Source organism: Tachysurus fulvidraco, chromosome 19 (assembly GCF_022655615.1).
Source record: "Tachysurus fulvidraco isolate hzauxx_2018 chromosome 19, HZAU_PFXX_2.0, whole genome shotgun sequence".
NCBI lineage: Eukaryota > Metazoa > Chordata > Actinopteri > Siluriformes > Bagridae > Tachysurus > Tachysurus fulvidraco.
In genome coordinates this window covers 6,398,013-6,415,048 of record NC_062536.1, presented here as the reverse complement: position 1 = coordinate 6,415,048, position 17,036 = coordinate 6,398,013, and the positions used below count along the sequence as shown (strand labels likewise).

The window sequence follows — 17,036 nt, the reverse complement described above, 5'->3', positions numbered from 1 at the left end:
TCAGGGCTTTGAGAGGGGCCAAACCATCACTTCCAGAACTCCTTGTTCTTCTCTATGCTGAAGGTCTTAATGACATTGGCAGTTTGGGGTCATTGTCCAGGTTGTCCTATATATACATGTGTGTGTGTGTTGTGTGTGTGTGTGTGTGTGTGTGTGTGTGTGTGTGTGTGTGTGTGTGTGTGTGTGTGTGTGTGTGTGTGTGTGTGTGTGTGTAAGGGAACATGTAAAAAAGTGGTGTATGAGGGAAAGGCCGATAAGCGTGATACTTCTTATTGTACACTCACCCTGCCAACAGTAATATGTGAGCATGTAGGTAGAGACCGCATGAAAGATAAAGATAAGGAAAGAGCAGTACAAAAGAAGTGAACACATTGCCGGTTGCTTAATATTCCTGATTAATGTGTTTGCAGTATTACTCATGCATTTGTTACACAGCCTCACCTATCTCAAAATCCTCCACATTTCACTTATTCTAACCATGGCGTACATGGCGTATAAACTTATTCCCTTCTGTCTGCTTCTACAATTACTCCATTTTACAGGTAAGCTAATATGTAATATTAACATGCTAGTTAGATAGATTACATAAACCCTAGCAATCTAACCTATATAATGTTTTGTTGGCTTTTTTTTTTTGATAAGCTCATGGCGTGGACTTGGCAGAAAAAGACTCTTCAAACCCGCAGCTTGATGTCAACGTTCCCTGTGAGTAACTGCTGCTTTCAAACGGTGTTAGCTGAGTTAATAGTCTGTACAGATAGTTTCTGTACAGATGAAGATTTGACTGAAGCATTAATTAGTAATGAGTATGTATTTGTTGCCCAGGTTCATGTTTTTCCTGATAAGAGCACAAAGACTACACTTCATATTTTTTTGTCAGTACTCAGTATTTTAGATCCAGATGGATGACTTGGTCTAAAATACTGATTAAACAATACTGACTCACTATAGTAATTATAAATCAGAATCATATGCTGTTGTTATCAAAGCAAGGTGAATAAAGCTATGCTGATCATTCTGAAGAAACTCCTCAGTAAACAATTATATGAATCAGGCAACCGATTCAGTTCAGAATTATTTGTATGGTGCTTTTAACAATGGACTTTGTTTTAAAGTAGATTCATAGGAATATAAAACGGAATTTTTTAGAGGCAATGGTGGCAAGATAAAACGTCCTGAGATGATCAGTTAGGTGACCTGCTAATATTATACAACATGGTCTCTACCTCATATGCTGTTGTCGTAGATGTGGATACTTGTGATGTGACATAAATGAGTGAAATAATATCTATCACTGAATATTAGCAGGGGGCACAGTGGCTTAGTGATTCGCCTCACACCTCCAGGGTTGGGGGTTCGATTCCCGCCTCCGCCTTGTGTGTGTGGAGTTTGCATGTTCTCCCCGTGCCTCGGGGGTTTCCTCCGGGTACTCCGGGTTTCCTCCCCCGGTCCAAAGACACGCATGGTAGGTTGATTGGCATCTCTGGAAAATTGCCTGTTGTGTGTGAGTGAATGAGAGCGTGTGTGTGTGCCCTGTGATGGGTTGGCACTCCGTCCAGGGTGTATCCTGCCTTGATGCCCGATGACGCCTGAGATAGGCACAGGCTCCCCGTGACCCGAGAAGTTCAGATAAGCGGTAGAAAATGAGTGAATGAATGAATGAATGAATGAATGAATGAATGAATGAACATTAGAGCACACATGGGCCAGAAAGTTGAGCGTATTACAAGGCCAAGGATTGTATTAAAGACTGAAGTTAATCTGAAAATAAATTTTCACACAAACGAGAGTCAATACTATAGATATAAAAATGAATGCGCTGTCTGTGCATTTACTGTACAAAAGCTGAGGAGATTCAGAGTATGAAATTATACCTGAAAAATCGTCAGGAATTGTGTAACACAATCATGTCAAAATGGACCAGAATCTCAAAGGAATGTTTCTTACATCATGTGGTATCCATGCCATGAAGAACTGAGTACTCAGTAAAGTTCTTATTGAGTGTATAAGAAAGTGTATTGTGTCCCATGGACACAATTTTATATTTTTCTGTCACAAGATGATTCATGAACATAGAAACACAGCATAGTAAGTAAAGACCTCTGTCACTTTATTTTAGCTGGACCACAGAGTGTGACCATTTTTGGACCAAATGCAGTGACTGTAGGAGTCCCATCTACCTATATCTGCTCTGCTGATTGCTCACCTAGCTGCAATTACACAATGGGTATTGACGACCAGACTGGAGTGGGCAATGAGGTACAGTTTACCTTAAGCCAGTGGGTAAAGTCTAAAAAGCTGACCTGCACGGCAACAAACCCAGTCACCGGAAAATCCACCATGACCAGGAAAACCTTGCGCATTTTGGGTATGATGTCATAACGATCAGAGCAAACTGCTTAATAGTCACTCACTTCTCATTATGAACAGAAAAGACTGTTGGAGTTTTCAAATGCAGCTCACGTCTGTTGTGTTATGCACTGAATTTTTTCCCAGAGGGGCCAGTAAATGTCACAATCAGTGGGCCACAGACTTTGACTCTAGGGGTAGATCAGCGTTTTCTGTGCAGTGCGACCTGCATACCCTCCTGCACTTACACCTGGGTTGTTGATGGAGATCCAGTTTCTGGCTCTGGGGATGAGGTAATAATTAAGGCACCTTTGGATGCCACCTCAGGAACCATCATCTGCAAGGCCACAAACAGTGTGTCCGGATTGTTTGTGACAGCGGTCAGAAAACTAAATGTTACAAGTAAGTGATGCCAGATTTCCAGTTAGTAAATGAAAATTTTCTCTGCTTGGATATTTGTCAAATGTTCTGCCTGTCTCCAGTTTACTGATAACAAGTGAGACCAAATGTTTACATACACCTAAGATAACGCTGTACAAACTATTTTGACAACTGTGTACCTTTTATATTATCATTCATTTCCAGGCATACAGTACGTCAGTTATGTCGTGTAGTGTAGTGTAGATTTGTAAGAAGAATTGACACTCCGTACAGGGTGTATCCTGCCTTGATGCCCGATGACGCCTGAGATAGGCACAGGCTCCCCGTGACCCGAGAAGTTCGGATAATCGGTAGAAAATGAGTGAATGAATGAATGAATGAATGAACATTAGAGCACACATGGGCCAGAAAGTGCGTATTACAAGGCCAAGGATTGTATTAAAGACTGAAGTTAATCTGAAAATTAATTTTCACACAAATGAGAGTCAATACTATAGATATAAAAATAAATGCGCTGTCTGTGCATTTACTGTACAAAAGCTGAGGAGATTCAGAGTATGAAATTATACCTGAAAAATCGTCAGGAATTGTGTAACACAATCATGTCAAAATGGACCAGAATCTCAAAGGAATGTTTCTTACATCATGTGGTATCCATGCCATGAAGAACTGAGGCCCTACTCAGTAAAGTTCTTATTGAGTGTATAAGAAATAAAAAATTCCCATGGACACAATTTTATATTTTTCTGTCACAAGATGATTCATGAACATAGAAACACAGCATAGTAAGTAAAGACCTCTGTCACTTTATTTTAGCTGGACCACAGAGTGTGACCATTTTTGGACCAAATGCAGTGACTGTAGGAGTCCCATCTACCTATATCTGCTCTGCTGATTGCTCACCTAGCTGCAATTACACAATGGGTATTGACGACCAGACTGGAGTGGGCAATGAGGTACAGTTTACCTTAAGCCAGTGGGTAAAGTCTAAAAAGCTGACCTGCACGGCAACAAACCCAGTCACCGGAAAATCCACCATGACCAGGAAAACCTTGCGCATTTTGGGTATGATGTCATAATAATCAGAGCAAACTGCTTAATAGTCACTCACTTCTCATTATGAACAGAAAAGACTGTTGGAGTTTTCAAATGCAGCTCACGTCTGTTGTGTTATGCACTGAATTTTTTTCCCAGAGGGGCCAGTAAATGTCACAATCAGTGGGCCACAGACTTTGACTCTAGGGGTAGATCAGCGTTTTCTGTGCAGTGCGACCTGCATACCCTCCTGCACTTACACCTGGGTTGTTGATGGAGATCCAGTTTCTGGCTCTGGGGATGAGGTAATAATTAAGGCACCTTTGGATGCCACCTCAGGAACCATCATCTGCAAGGCCACAAACAGTGTGTCCGGATTGTTTGTGACAGCGGTCAGAAAACTAAATGTTACAAGTAAGTGATGCCAGATTTCCAGTTAGTAAATGAATATTTTCTCTGCTTGGATATTTGTCAAATGTTCTGCCTGTCTCCAGTTTACTGATAACAAGTGAGACCAAATGTTTATACACCTAAGATAACGCTGTACAAACTATTTTGACAACTGTGTACCTTTTATATTATCATTCATTTCCAGGCATACAGTACGTCAGTTAGTGCATTCGTATTTCCCATAAGAGGCCATTGTACCTCTTAACAGAACTGGCATAAGTCAGTCAGCTGGCTCTCTTCACTCACATCTTTTAGTCAAGTTTGATTATTCTGGTTGTTTTGAGGCATTGATTCTAGTATTTCAATCCTTCTTCTGTATCCAATAATCCATGCTGCCACCCCTGGTTTCACAGTTGGCTTCAACATTTTGCCTCCAAACATAGAGCTGATCATTAGACATTTGTCAACCATTCTTCATACCAAGTTTTCTATATTTTAATACAATATTTTAATACAATATTTTTAATACAATTAAAATAATATAATTTTGAACGGGGAAGTCGTGGCCTAATGGTTAGAGAGTCTAAGGTTGTGGGTTCGAGTCTTGGGCCAGCCACGACTGAGGTGCCCTTGAGCAAGGCACCAAACATCCCCAACTGCTCCCTGGGCGCAGCAGCATAAATGGCTGCCCACTGCTCCGGGTGTGTGTTCACGGTGTGTGTGCACTTTGGATGGGTTAAACGCAAAGAACAAATTCTGAGTATGGGTCACCGTACTTAGTCGTATGTCACGTCAATCACTTGTGCAGATGCTCACAGAACTTTCTATTGTTCAGAATTTTGGAAAATCAATAACATTTTTCTGCAGTCTTGCATGAGTTCTCTGGCTTTTAATGACAAGTTCACTTTTAATTTGTAGTAAAGCTTTAAAAATTCTGTATGTAATATTTGGACTGGCACAGGCACTGGAATTCTGAAACAGAGAATTAGTGCTAATCAACTGATTTGAAATGATCTCACATGTAAACAAAGCAGATGAATTAAACCGGCAATAGAAATGCATTATAACATGAAATGTGAAAGACTTGTGAAAAACTCAGCTTGAATATCTTCAGGTGTATGTAAACCTTTGGCAACCTCAGCTCCATTCTCCGACAGAAAAACTTGGAGTGGATCATAATTTTTAAGGTTTGACATTAAATTCCCCCTTTAAAATCACTTCATATTCAATCATGTAAGTAGATTTAAGGCCTGATGAAGTGTCTTTTTTTACTGTCTTAAGTTATGAGTTTAAAGCCATATGAAAACACTGCAAGTCTAAAACTATTCTACATATTAAATTTTTGAATCTACAGAAGTGTTTATATTTTTTCTCAAAATGTGACTTTATTTTTCAGGAAGTGACCGGTCCACAGCTGAAAGAGTGGAGTTTCTGCCAACAGTGGTGTTTGCAAGCATTATAAAGTTATTATGGTTACATTATGATCTTACTGTTTAAGATAAGAAAATTGTCTTTTAAATATAACTCACTAGTATCAATCTTTACATAAAACAACTACATCCTTATTTCAAACTGGCCTTTTAACATATTAAAAACCCCACAAATCTTAAAAAGAATAGTTTCATGGAAGCCAAACAAATGAAAAGAAAGTCGCAGCCAAACATGTTTAATTCATTTGTCTCTAAATTAATGGCATAAGAAGCAAGACGATCAAACATTTGTGACTTAACAATGATAGACAAGCCTGTTTGGAAGACGAGCCTATACTTTTTCAAAAACTGTCACTGATATAGAGTTCCAGGTCTTTCTTCTCCCTCTGCAACACAGAAATTATACTCCATATTTCTTCTTTAGCGTTTGTACTGAATCATCCTCCAGTCCAGCAAGTGAAATGCACTGAAACAGCTCTTGTAATACTGTGGGGAAATGAGGGAGTAGAATTAATATCCTGCATTTATTGAGACATAACACAAATAAAATATGAACAAAAGGAAGGTGAAGCATGTTGGTTAAAGGAAGGATGCGTACATTCTGCTGGTATACATGTGCTGTGATTATGTAATCCATTCCAAAGTGGAAAATTGTTAAGAAGGCCAGGAATTGAAGTTGAAATGCACCAATGTAATCAAGTTGTTCAATAAAGCAGTGAAATGATTGCATGTTGTTTTGTGTAAATATAATATGTACTGAAACAGATATGCTTCTGTATAAATCCCAGTGCTATAAATAAAGGTTCGGTTACGACATACATCTGTGTGGTTGCTGTTATAACAAGCTCCACTCTTTCTCCTGTGAAGGCTTTCCACTAGATGTTGAAGATTAGTGATCATTCAGCTACAAGAGCATTAGTAAGGTCAGACAATGATCTGGGGTCTGGGGATCAGTCGGTGTTCCAGTTCATCCCAAAAGGTGTTCAGTGGGGTTGAGTCAGAGTCGGGGCTCAGTGCAGGACACTCACACAATGTCTTTATGGAGCTCATGGAATTTGTCTTAGTTCCATTGGAGGGAAATTGTAATGATTGAGGCAACAGTTTATAGTGAGTCTCATAAATGGCTGTGATATTCTGTTGGTCATAAACCTTTAATCATATAGTACGTGTGTGCAATTACTGATCATAGCCCACCTGCTGCTGGACAAAATGCGTCTACACCATACATCAGAACGATCATATGACCCCTAATGGTCAAGATAACTAGCATCAGACAATTCTCAGCACTCTGTACTGTGTGTAAACAGTGTTTCAAATGGTGCCATGCCAGATATTCACGTGCATTCAACAATATCAGTTATATACTGTATCCCTAAGACAATGACTCAGCATGCAGGTTGACTTCTGAAAATGGAAATTGGATTCTTGGCTTTTTGTCAAAAATGCTTCATGGCTAAGATTAGATGAAAGCTGCTAGCTGACAATAATGCATTAAAATCCACTAAGAATGTGCATGTAGGTGTAACAGGCACACAAAATATACACGACTGCAATACTATTTATTTAAAAGATAAGAACTCATTTGTGCATGTTCATGAGAGGGATTTATCATCAGGAGAAGAGCATGGTCCTTGTAGGTCTGGGGTCCAATCTTCAAAGATCATCTGAAATCTTCAAATTTTATTCATGTGTTTAAACTATGTAACCAGCCAGTAATACTAAGTGCTAAACTTTCTATTAGGTGAATTTAATTTCAGATTGGTTATGTGATGAACAATTCATATTCGCTCTTTTCTTTTTTGGGATTGTTGTGGCAATGTAAGCTTTTTTTTCTGCTTTGTTTTCAAAATGTACTTTTTTTTTTGCTCTGTCTTGTGGAAAAGTACTTAAATTGGTGACTTTACTACGTTACTACTTTTTATGATCGGCGTATTCAATGTTCCATGCACGTGAACAGAGGAGGACTTGAGACATCTTGGCCCAGTTCGGCAGAAAATCTACAGGAATATTGTGTAGTTTGGTTGATTTTGTGTTTATTCCTATGATCGCCAAATCCTTTGTTACTACCAGTGTTGGGCAGTAGCGCGTTACTGTAACACAGTTACTTTTGACAGTAACTAATACTCTAACGCATTACTTTTTAAATAAAGTAACGCCGTTACCGTTACCATATGGTGCGTTTGTCCGTTACTTTTTTACATTAATACATTTCGGCTGAAGTGTAGCCTACAGTCTAACCTGTTTACAGCAGCGACACATTGTAGGATTGGTGGATGCCGACATGTAAACACGAAGACGCCGCACTGTGGGCGTGTTTCCGTTTATTCATGCATGTGTGGCAGTAACGGCGAGTCGAGGCGAGAGCAAGACCAGTTTCTCTCAGTGAAAATATGCTCATTATTTCTTTAAAAAATTAATTAAAAAAATTACTTTTAACAGTAATGCGTTACTTTTTGGTGTACGTAATCAACAAAGTAATCGAGTTACTTTTTGAATGAAGTAACTGGTAACGGTAACTTGTTACCATTACTTAGTAACTAGCACAACACTGGTTACTACTAGTCTATAATATTACTGATAGACTCCATCCAAAGGTAAGCTGTAAATAAAAGCATAAATAAAGAGAACGCACCTTGCTTTTCAGCTGATGACATAAACATGACTGCCATGTCAAACCTTCTCACGATGGACAAGCTTTTCAGGATGGCCAAAATCACTGATGGATCCTCATTTCTAAAAAACAACAAATTAGAGACAAGAAAGACTTACAGGACGGTATGTAGTAGATATTATGTGATGAGAAAGTGTTATTATAAAGAGGTGATAACTATCTATATATAATACACAGTTAAAAGTACAAGAACATAGATCATACAGATTTCGACAAAAGTAGAATTTGCTGTATGCTGTACATGAATGGATGATTTGCACTTTGCTTACTTGGTGTAAAAACACTGAAGCACTTTCAGAATCTTACTAAGTACATCAGGCTCCAGAGAGTTTTGGAAAATAGTTGAAAAAGCATCAGGCTGAATTTGCTGAAAAAAAAAAATAAGACCGTCATAACTGACACAATGAGACAAAAGCATACTGCATGTACATAACATTACATTAGATCTAAACAGTAAAAAAAAAAAAAAAAAAAAGAATCAACACCTACCTTTAAATACTGGTAGGTACGTTCAGGGCAATTACCGATCTTTCTTAGATCTGCTTCAAGCTGGAAGCTGTTTGTGGGAGCTGGAGGAATAACTTGGAGCTGGACTGAAGATGATAACGTTAAGGTTTGGTCTGTTTTACTGGGAAGATTTTCCTTTTTGTGCAGTACATTTTGTTTTGCAAAGGAAACTCCATGTGGGGCTCTGAAATATAGCAAAAAAACAAAAAAAACCAAACAAGTTCAATAATAATGAGAAGAAGAAGAAGAAAAAGAAGAAGAAGAAGATTGCTGTTGAATATGTTTTGCTTGAATGATTTGGCATCACTTGTATAATGTAAATACTAACATTAGTACTAATAATCCAGATCTTATGCAATTGCCTATGAATGTGTAGTTAAACCAAAGCCAGCCAAGAATATGAATATAAAATCTTCAAAGCATCTGTTTGATCTGCCGGACAAGATAACTGGTAATTTCCAGCTCGTCATGTCTGGAGAGACGCGAGGCATTTTGAAAGCATTTTGAACACTCAGCAGAAATAAATCGGCGAGACTCTGAAGATATTGATCTTGACAATACAAAGACTATTGTGTTTTCACATCGATAAAAACCCTTGGAGAATACCAAACGGATAATAGCCGTGTGGTGTGGACTTACAAGGCAGGTGGTTCTGATGGAGGCTGTGAAAGCTCCTCTATCTTCTGGATCTTAGCACAAGGGAAAGATGAGCATGGAGAGGCGTCACATTTCATTTCTCCCTCTGAAGAAGCTGATGCACTGGGTAATGTGCCAGAATTTGAAGAGCTTGCCTTGTCAGTGACTCCCTGAGGTTCAGCTATAGACGTAAGCTTTCCACCAACTTCCTCGATCTCTATTCTTTTCAGTGGTTTCTGTAGCAGAAAAGCAAGATAAGATTTACATTTCGGATCCTGCTGTTATAGACATGAAACTGTATGATTAACTGAAACTGATTCAGTGCAGCTATAAATAAAGCCTTGAATATAACAAGATGGCTTCAACAATCTCTATGACTTTATTTCTTTACCTACAAAAGCCGTTAAATAAACTGAGATGTACCTTGGATCTGAGGTGCTCTGGTTTGTCGATTGGCTGAACTGTTCTTCTTTGTGTGCCATCTGCTTGTTGCAGCCCAGTAGGCATCATCCCCTGAATAATATAAAAAACTATTTATTACACATTTACCAAGAGCTTAGTTGGAAGAAATAAGCTTCTTACAGGGCTTGCAAAATGCCCTAATTAATAACTTTAATGTCCTTAGAAACAAAAGGAAGGATTTCATCACAATTTTTCTGCATGCTAGTACAGTACTGACATTATTCTTCTTCTTATTATTATTGTGATTACCATATTGAGTTTTTTGAGTTCGTTCATAGCTTGTTTGTTTCCTGGTTCGAGCTCCAGGAGCCGCTCAAAATCTACACAGAAAAAAATGAATGACAATACAGTTAACACAATAATGATAGAGAGATACTCTGCTTCGTCGTGCAGTGTCCGAGTCTCTTAGTTCCAAGACAATTTGAGCGCTGTCACATTTGGTACAACATTTGGAAGAAGGTCCACATATGGTTGTGAAGTTCTAAAAATATTTCAAAGTACTGGGTGAAGATCATGCTAATTTCGATAAAAAATAAGTGGGCAAAATTACCCATCATTAGCACGTACATAGTACTGCCCTAAGATATTGTATATACACACTGTGTTCTATAAAAACAGCAAACTCAGACACAAAGAGAGTCAAACTGACCAAATATAGTTCTGCCAAAAAGAAAAGGAGAGAAAAACACTGACACCAGATAATCAGTAGGGTTTTTCTTTTGGAGATGCTACACAATGCCTAATATACAGAATTACATTAAACAGAATAGTTATCTACCTGCTTTGGCTTCAGAAAGTCTTTCCAGGGCCACTCGTGCTGTGCCACGTCGAGCAAAAGCTTTTGAGTAGGTGCTGTCCAAAGCAATTGCCTTGGTGCAGTCTTCTTCTGCCTCAGCATACCTGCCCAACATGTGCACACAAACACACACACACACACACACACACACACACACACACACACACACACACACACACACACACACCTTTGTTGTGAGTTTTTTCTTTGCATATTTGTGGCCAAATTATACTATTATGCAATTATTGTAATAGTCAAAGAAATCAAAGAGCACCTCTCAAGTTTGAGGTATGCCATGGCTCTGTTAGCAGCGAGAAGCACATTTGTGGCATCAGCCTCCATGCCTTTAGTGTAGCATTCCACAGCTGCCTCGTATTTTCCCTCTTTAAAATAAGCATTACCCTGGAAGAACATGAGAGAGCAAAAAGACCACTGCATTCGATAACTAAGTGTAGACAATATGCAAAAATTTACTTATAATGGTGATGAAACAAAATAAAATAAACACAGAAGACGATGATGATGATCATATGTTCACCCTGTCTTTTTGAACCACTGCCTCTTGTTTTCTCTGTTGTTCCTCCTCCAGCTGACTTGGTTCTACATCCTTGGTAAGTTTCACCTCAGACAACGTCTTCTCTATCTGCCCACCTTCTTGCTTTTGAGAACCTAAAACCTGGGAGATGTAAAATAATAAAGAATCTTAAGCCTTATCCTTCACCACCAAAAATATAGGAAGGCAAGAACCAACCTGGTTCAGTTTCTTTATCTCGTTCTGGGCATCAAGGTTTTCCGGATCCAACTTCAGAACCGTTTCGTAATCTGATAAATAAATGTTACAATCACCATTATTTAATTACAATAAACAACTCCATTTGACCCAAAAAAATAACATGAAAGTGTGACATTCAAGACACAGAACAAGAGCACTTTAGATTTCACTTATAGTCCCTCACCTTCTAGAGCACCTTCATGGTTTTTAAGAGCAAAGCGAGCAGCTCCTCTCCGGCTATAAGCTTTAACATACTTGCCGTCTAATGCAATGGCCAGGTTACAGTCCGCCTCTGAGACGGCATACCTACAACATACGATGACTCAAATGAAGACTAATACAATTTTTAAAACCAAACATTTATTAAAAGTAATAATTTGCATAAGAGATTTGTGGCTTGTTTGAACGTCTCACATTAGTGTTGTTTCTGCTCAGCTAAGCATATAAGTATATCCTTCTAAATCTATATGTATCACAAATTTCTCTAAACATTTAAAATGATCTATATCGTATCATATCCTGGGATAATCATATAAGGCATCTCCCAGGCATCTCAAACAGCTATCTATGCTGTAAATGTATGGGACTGTGTTACTCCAGGGTCTGATGACAAGACTGGCAATCGCCTTGTCCTTCACTCAGACAGAATAAAAAAAACATACACCCAGATATTATTAGTAAATATGCACCTCTTTTAAAAAAAGCGATGAAACTACACAATATAAATACAACTGGTGTTTGTTGTCCTACACAACTCCACAAGCTAATTAAGTACAATGACACATAACAGGGGTTATTAATTCCAGACCAAAGGACACAGTACACAAAAGTTATTCCTAATGTTGAGAGGCCTGAGGAATAAACCCAAAACCTATTATGAACTGCACAGGGCCTCGGCACTAGACTATATTCTGATAAAGAATAGAAACCGTATAAACATAGCATCCTTACTTTTTAAGTCTGAAGAAGCAGGCTGCTCGGTTTGTGGGCAGGACGGGGTTGTATGGGTCTGCACTCATGCCTTTGGTATAGCACTCAATGGCATCATCATACTTTCCATCTTTGAAAAACTTGTTGCCCTGAGAAAACAGGGAAGAGGGAAAATAAATCCTTGTAAAAAGTGACTAATAATAAAAATAGTGCTGTGTATGCACAAGGTTCGCTGAAAATGTCTTAACTTTTGAGATGTACAAGCAAGTCCATAAGAACAACTACTGTTCTATATTTAACGTTACAGTCTTTTGGGATCTGCTGAGATCTGTGCATGGAGCTGGAAATATTCAGGAGGCTTTGAAATAAAGTGAACAATGATCAAACCTGACACGACACCATTACCTTCTCCTTTTCCTTCATGGCTAGGTCTCTGTCCACTTGCACTTCCTCGGAGTCTGAGTCATTAGATTCACCTGGGCTGACTTCCTTGTCGACTGCCTCAAGGGCCTTCTCCTGTAAATATACAATTCTGATTTATAAAGTCAAACAGTACCAAAATCTGTAATTATAAGCCAAAAGTGTGTAGAGGAGGAAATGTATTACCACATCAAATTTGTCCCAGGATTTGTAGTCATACGATTTAAACCTTTGTACTGGCTTCTCCTCCCTTTGTCCATTCTCAGCAGGGACTTTACTTCTGACCTTGCGCTTCTTCTTGTAATCCTTGTTTCTTACAGGTGGGAGTGTTTTCTGTGGTGGGAAGAAAACAATCAGAAAGCCACGTCAGGCTTGTGTGGGAATTGGAATATCGGATCGTTTTTACCTCAAAATGTAATTACAAAAACGGCAGTGTTTACAAGGCCAACAAGTGTCTTTTATTTATTTAACTGAGATTAAGTTTATTTTCATGTAAAGTTGTTGACGTTACACACCGGAGGATCTGCCAAGTTTCCAGCACGAAGCTGTTCATCCTTTTCCTTTATGTCCTCCTCCCAGCTATCAAGCTCCTTAATAAAGTTTTGAAGATCCTCTGCATTTTGACGCATCTGCATTTGCAGCTCCAAGGCTTTGTTGCCAGACATGAGGAGTTTTTTGGGTCAGTCTGAAACAGAACAAAGTAGAAGCTTTTGTGGTAGACGAATGTTAACACAACCAATTAGTTTTCAAAAACAAATGAACCATGAAGATCATAAATGAGATATGAGGGCCGCAGAAAACTGTCAAGCTCCAGGCAAACAAAGAAACAGAGATCTAAATGGATACAGGTGGATAATTGCATTTAGCAATTAAAAACAGTATTTTTCCACAAAATCTGTCATTGCTCATGGTTTTAGCCTTTAGAAGCACACTATGGGTCTGACACTTTCAATAGGATTTGTCTTGGTTATACACGCAAAATTGAAACAAGTCTCAGCTTTAAAAATCTCAACAAAACATTTGTTTGCGATTGTCACATTTCTAATGGAAACATGGACAGATGCTGGAATCTTCCGGTCATCTATGCGAATGATTTTAGGCTACATCTCACATTTCTAAAAGTGAAAGCTCAATTAAAAATTGGCTCCTATTAAATTCTTGACACAGCAAGCTTTTGCTGTTAGAACATTTGAATGACTGCCTTGATTTATCTCATATTACGAAACCACAATGCAGGATAGTCTTAGTTCTACTAATTACTTCCTCATTGTTTTATAATGTTTGTTTTATAAAGCTCTTACTTTTCAAATGATTCAAAGTTTTCATTCCATACAAGTTTGTGTTTTTTATTATTAAAGCAACTTCGCTATTGCTACGAAACAGGACAGGAACTGCAACACAAGTCCCCCCAGGACTTGTACCATACAAGAACCAGAAACTGGGCAGGAAAAATCACTACTGACCCTTTACACCCTGGACACAACCTTTTTCAGCTCCTCCCTTCTGGCAGGCGATACAAAGCTTTGTTTACCAAAACTGCCAGGCAGGAAAGGTTTCTTTCCCCAAGCAATCACCCAGATTACTCAGCATAATTTTATCTATAAGTATTAACAACTCACCTACTTCATATCTATAAGTACTGCATTATCAGAACTGTCAGTCATCACATCATCCATATATGTTACACACACTACTGCTGCTGTATATTGTACAAAAGCATAATATTGCACAATACTGTTATTTGCACTACCATGTACTTCTCACACTTTATGTACATAACTGATCAGTCATATATTCTGTATTAATATTTAATACTCGTATTGTCTATATTGTCTCACATCATCTGTATTGTACTGTCTTGTATAGTCCAAGCTAAATGTATAGTATAGTGTTATTTATGTCTGTACTTTTGAGAGTCACAAACAGCTGGAACCAAATTCCTTGTGTGTGTCAATACCTGATTCTGATTCTAGTATTACTGCACACGCAATATTGTCTGAATGTACAGCATTCACACTGATCGGCGCTGTTTCTGTTTATTGTCTTTTAATTTTTGTTCTGCACTGTCTTGTCTGTCTTGTCCTGCACTGTCTTGTCTGTACCAGGTTGTACAGATACACTTTGTGTATCTAGGACTAACTTACGAGTCCTTAGCCCTGTCTTTTTGTTATATAGCACGATGATCCTGGAGAAACATTGTCTCATTTCACTGTGTACTGTAACAGCTATATATGGCTGAAATGACAATAAAAGCTTCTTGACTTCACACACACACACACACACACACACACACACACACACACACACACACTTGTACAGAATGACTTTGTCACTCCTTTGTAGTTGAAACATTTTCAAACACTACAAAGGAGGAATAAATGTGAACTGAACAAATCTGACATGTTAAACAAACAAACACGGATGTGACGTCAGTTGTCCACAAACCCCTGACCATATAGTACATATAAATATCTGACCAATAACTACAAATAAATATACACGTGACTACCTGATTTACAAACAGCACATCAGAGGTGAATTATAATTTCACACCAAACATAAACACTTTCTATATAAACATGTTATATAGTCACTTCAGTTAAAACTCCAGAACATTAAATCAACTTTAAATCAGTGTCATAAAATAAACGGAAATAAATCGTATATTGTTTATTATTTGTGAAGCACGCGCATCTCGAGCTAGCAGTGCTAATCATTTAGCATTTATAACAGCATACAGAATAATACATCCAGTAATTCAGCACAAGAGAAACAAATATAATATCTAAATGATATTAACATACCTTTTAATTTCAAGATAAAACAAAAACGCAACTAAGTTAGAACTCAGTGCTCAGTTGATTTCTTTCTGTTTGTCTGCGGCGCCATGACAGCCGAATCCCAGCATGCTTTGCGCTTGAACTTTTTCTCAAAACAGCTATTCGAAACATCTGATTCTTCTGGATAAAAACACCGTTTTTGTGTGCGTGTTATCATTTTTAGTGCCTCGTCGATTTACATCCAACGTCGATGTGACCCCAAGAGTAAAGACTTTTTAAACGAAACGCAAATCAGTAATAGTTACCGGACTGATTCAAACGAGTCGACACTGATTAATCGATTCCAGGTATTCACTTGCTCACCCAAAGCACGTCCATGGCAGTATTACGTATAAAACGGAGTTAAATAGCTATGAAGAAATATACATAATTTAACCCGAGAGCTGCTGATTGATGAAACGGAACCAGCAATAAATAAACCGTAATCAAAAGCTTTTTCCTAATTGTTTTGCAGATGAGTCGGTAAATACAGTGCACGGTAGCGGCATCTGGTGTTCAAAACGTTGAACTGCACATAGTAATCTTGGAGCTTATGGTTAGTCAATAACTATTTAACTTTTACATTATTCAAATATTTTTAAGGCATATCTAAGAAAAAATATTTACCATATTATACATTTATTGTCATTTATTGTCTTTATTTAAAAATATCTAGATACTTCTAAATACTACATTATTATACATACGTATACTGTATGCCTTATAGGCTATATATTGCTTATATGTGTCATATCATATTGTAATTTCACACATCTCCAGAATCATATCTCCAGGAACATGACAATCCATCCATTACCACTGCTCACTATGGGCTTCCACAATCTTGCACTCTAAATCCCATTTGCACATATTGGACATGGCTGTGCTGGCAGTCTATTGCTATTGTTGTCTGCAAGCACAGCTTTGGAGCCTGGGATGCCAAGGGAACTCATAGTGGAGGTGACTTTCTCCTTTTGTAAGTGCTAATGAGCCTACAAGCCCCTACACAGATTCCATCCACGTAGTGGGAGATAGACTTACGTAACTACAGAACTATGCCACTCTGTCATGTTAGACTAATTGCTATGTGTAGTAGAAAGTTCTTTAACTTATTATACAATCTTCATCTTACATGGTGTGTGTGTGCGTGTGTGTGTGTGTTGTTCCCAATAAACCCGAACAATGAATAATAATGAATAATCAGATGTGCAAGAAACCTTAAGACCAATCATGCAAACAAAACCTGTACAATTTAGCTGTATATAAGAATAATAATAAGAAGAAGAAAAAGAAAATGAAATGGAAGAGCACCCATTATTCAAAGTGAACTATGCAGCTAAATAGAAAAAAGTACTCCGTTAATGAAACAATTTAATGGCCTGAACAATTGTTTAGAAGAGAGATAAAAATAAAATATAGCTACTAAGAAGAATGAAAT

At 38.1% G+C, this 17,036-nt stretch overlaps 2 protein-coding genes and 1 long non-coding RNA gene across 3 annotated transcripts; 2 read left to right on the top strand and 1 right to left on the bottom strand.

The window, feature by feature from the left end:
* The first annotated feature begins 419 nt into the window (after positions 1-419).
* Positions 420-5,680, top strand: LOC113647274 (hemicentin-2-like). The gene is made up of 8 exons (XM_047803909.1): positions 420-542; positions 643-705; positions 2,120-2,368; positions 2,497-2,751; positions 3,547-3,795; positions 3,925-4,179; positions 5,270-5,342; positions 5,552-5,680. Exons 1-7 carry the CDS (start codon positions 479-481, stop codon positions 5,332-5,334), a joined length of 1,200 nt encoding a protein of 399 aa, XP_047659865.1. The 5' UTR covers positions 420-478; the 3' UTR covers positions 5,335-5,342; positions 5,552-5,680.
* Positions 5,681-5,805: 125 nt separating this feature from the next.
* Positions 5,806-15,878, bottom strand: rpap3 (RNA polymerase II associated protein 3). The gene is made up of 17 exons (XM_027153941.2): positions 15,584-15,878; positions 13,295-13,464; positions 12,966-13,112; positions 12,765-12,875; positions 12,381-12,508; positions 11,614-11,735; positions 11,409-11,479; positions 11,196-11,333; positions 10,932-11,059; positions 10,640-10,761; positions 10,111-10,181; positions 9,823-9,912; positions 9,403-9,635; positions 8,746-8,947; positions 8,526-8,623; positions 8,218-8,318; positions 5,806-6,071 (listed from the first exon to the last, which is right to left on the bottom strand). Exons 2-17 carry the CDS (start codon positions 13,442-13,444, stop codon positions 5,986-5,988), a joined length of 1,998 nt encoding a protein of 665 aa, XP_027009742.2. The 5' UTR covers positions 13,445-13,464; positions 15,584-15,878; the 3' UTR covers positions 5,806-5,985.
* On the top strand, positions 15,767-16,806 carry LOC113647276. The gene is made up of 3 exons (XR_003441633.2): positions 15,767-15,906; positions 16,074-16,154; positions 16,379-16,806. It is a non-coding gene; the product is annotated as an uncharacterized LOC113647276 (long non-coding RNA).
* The last annotated feature ends 230 nt before the right edge of the window (positions 16,807-17,036 follow it).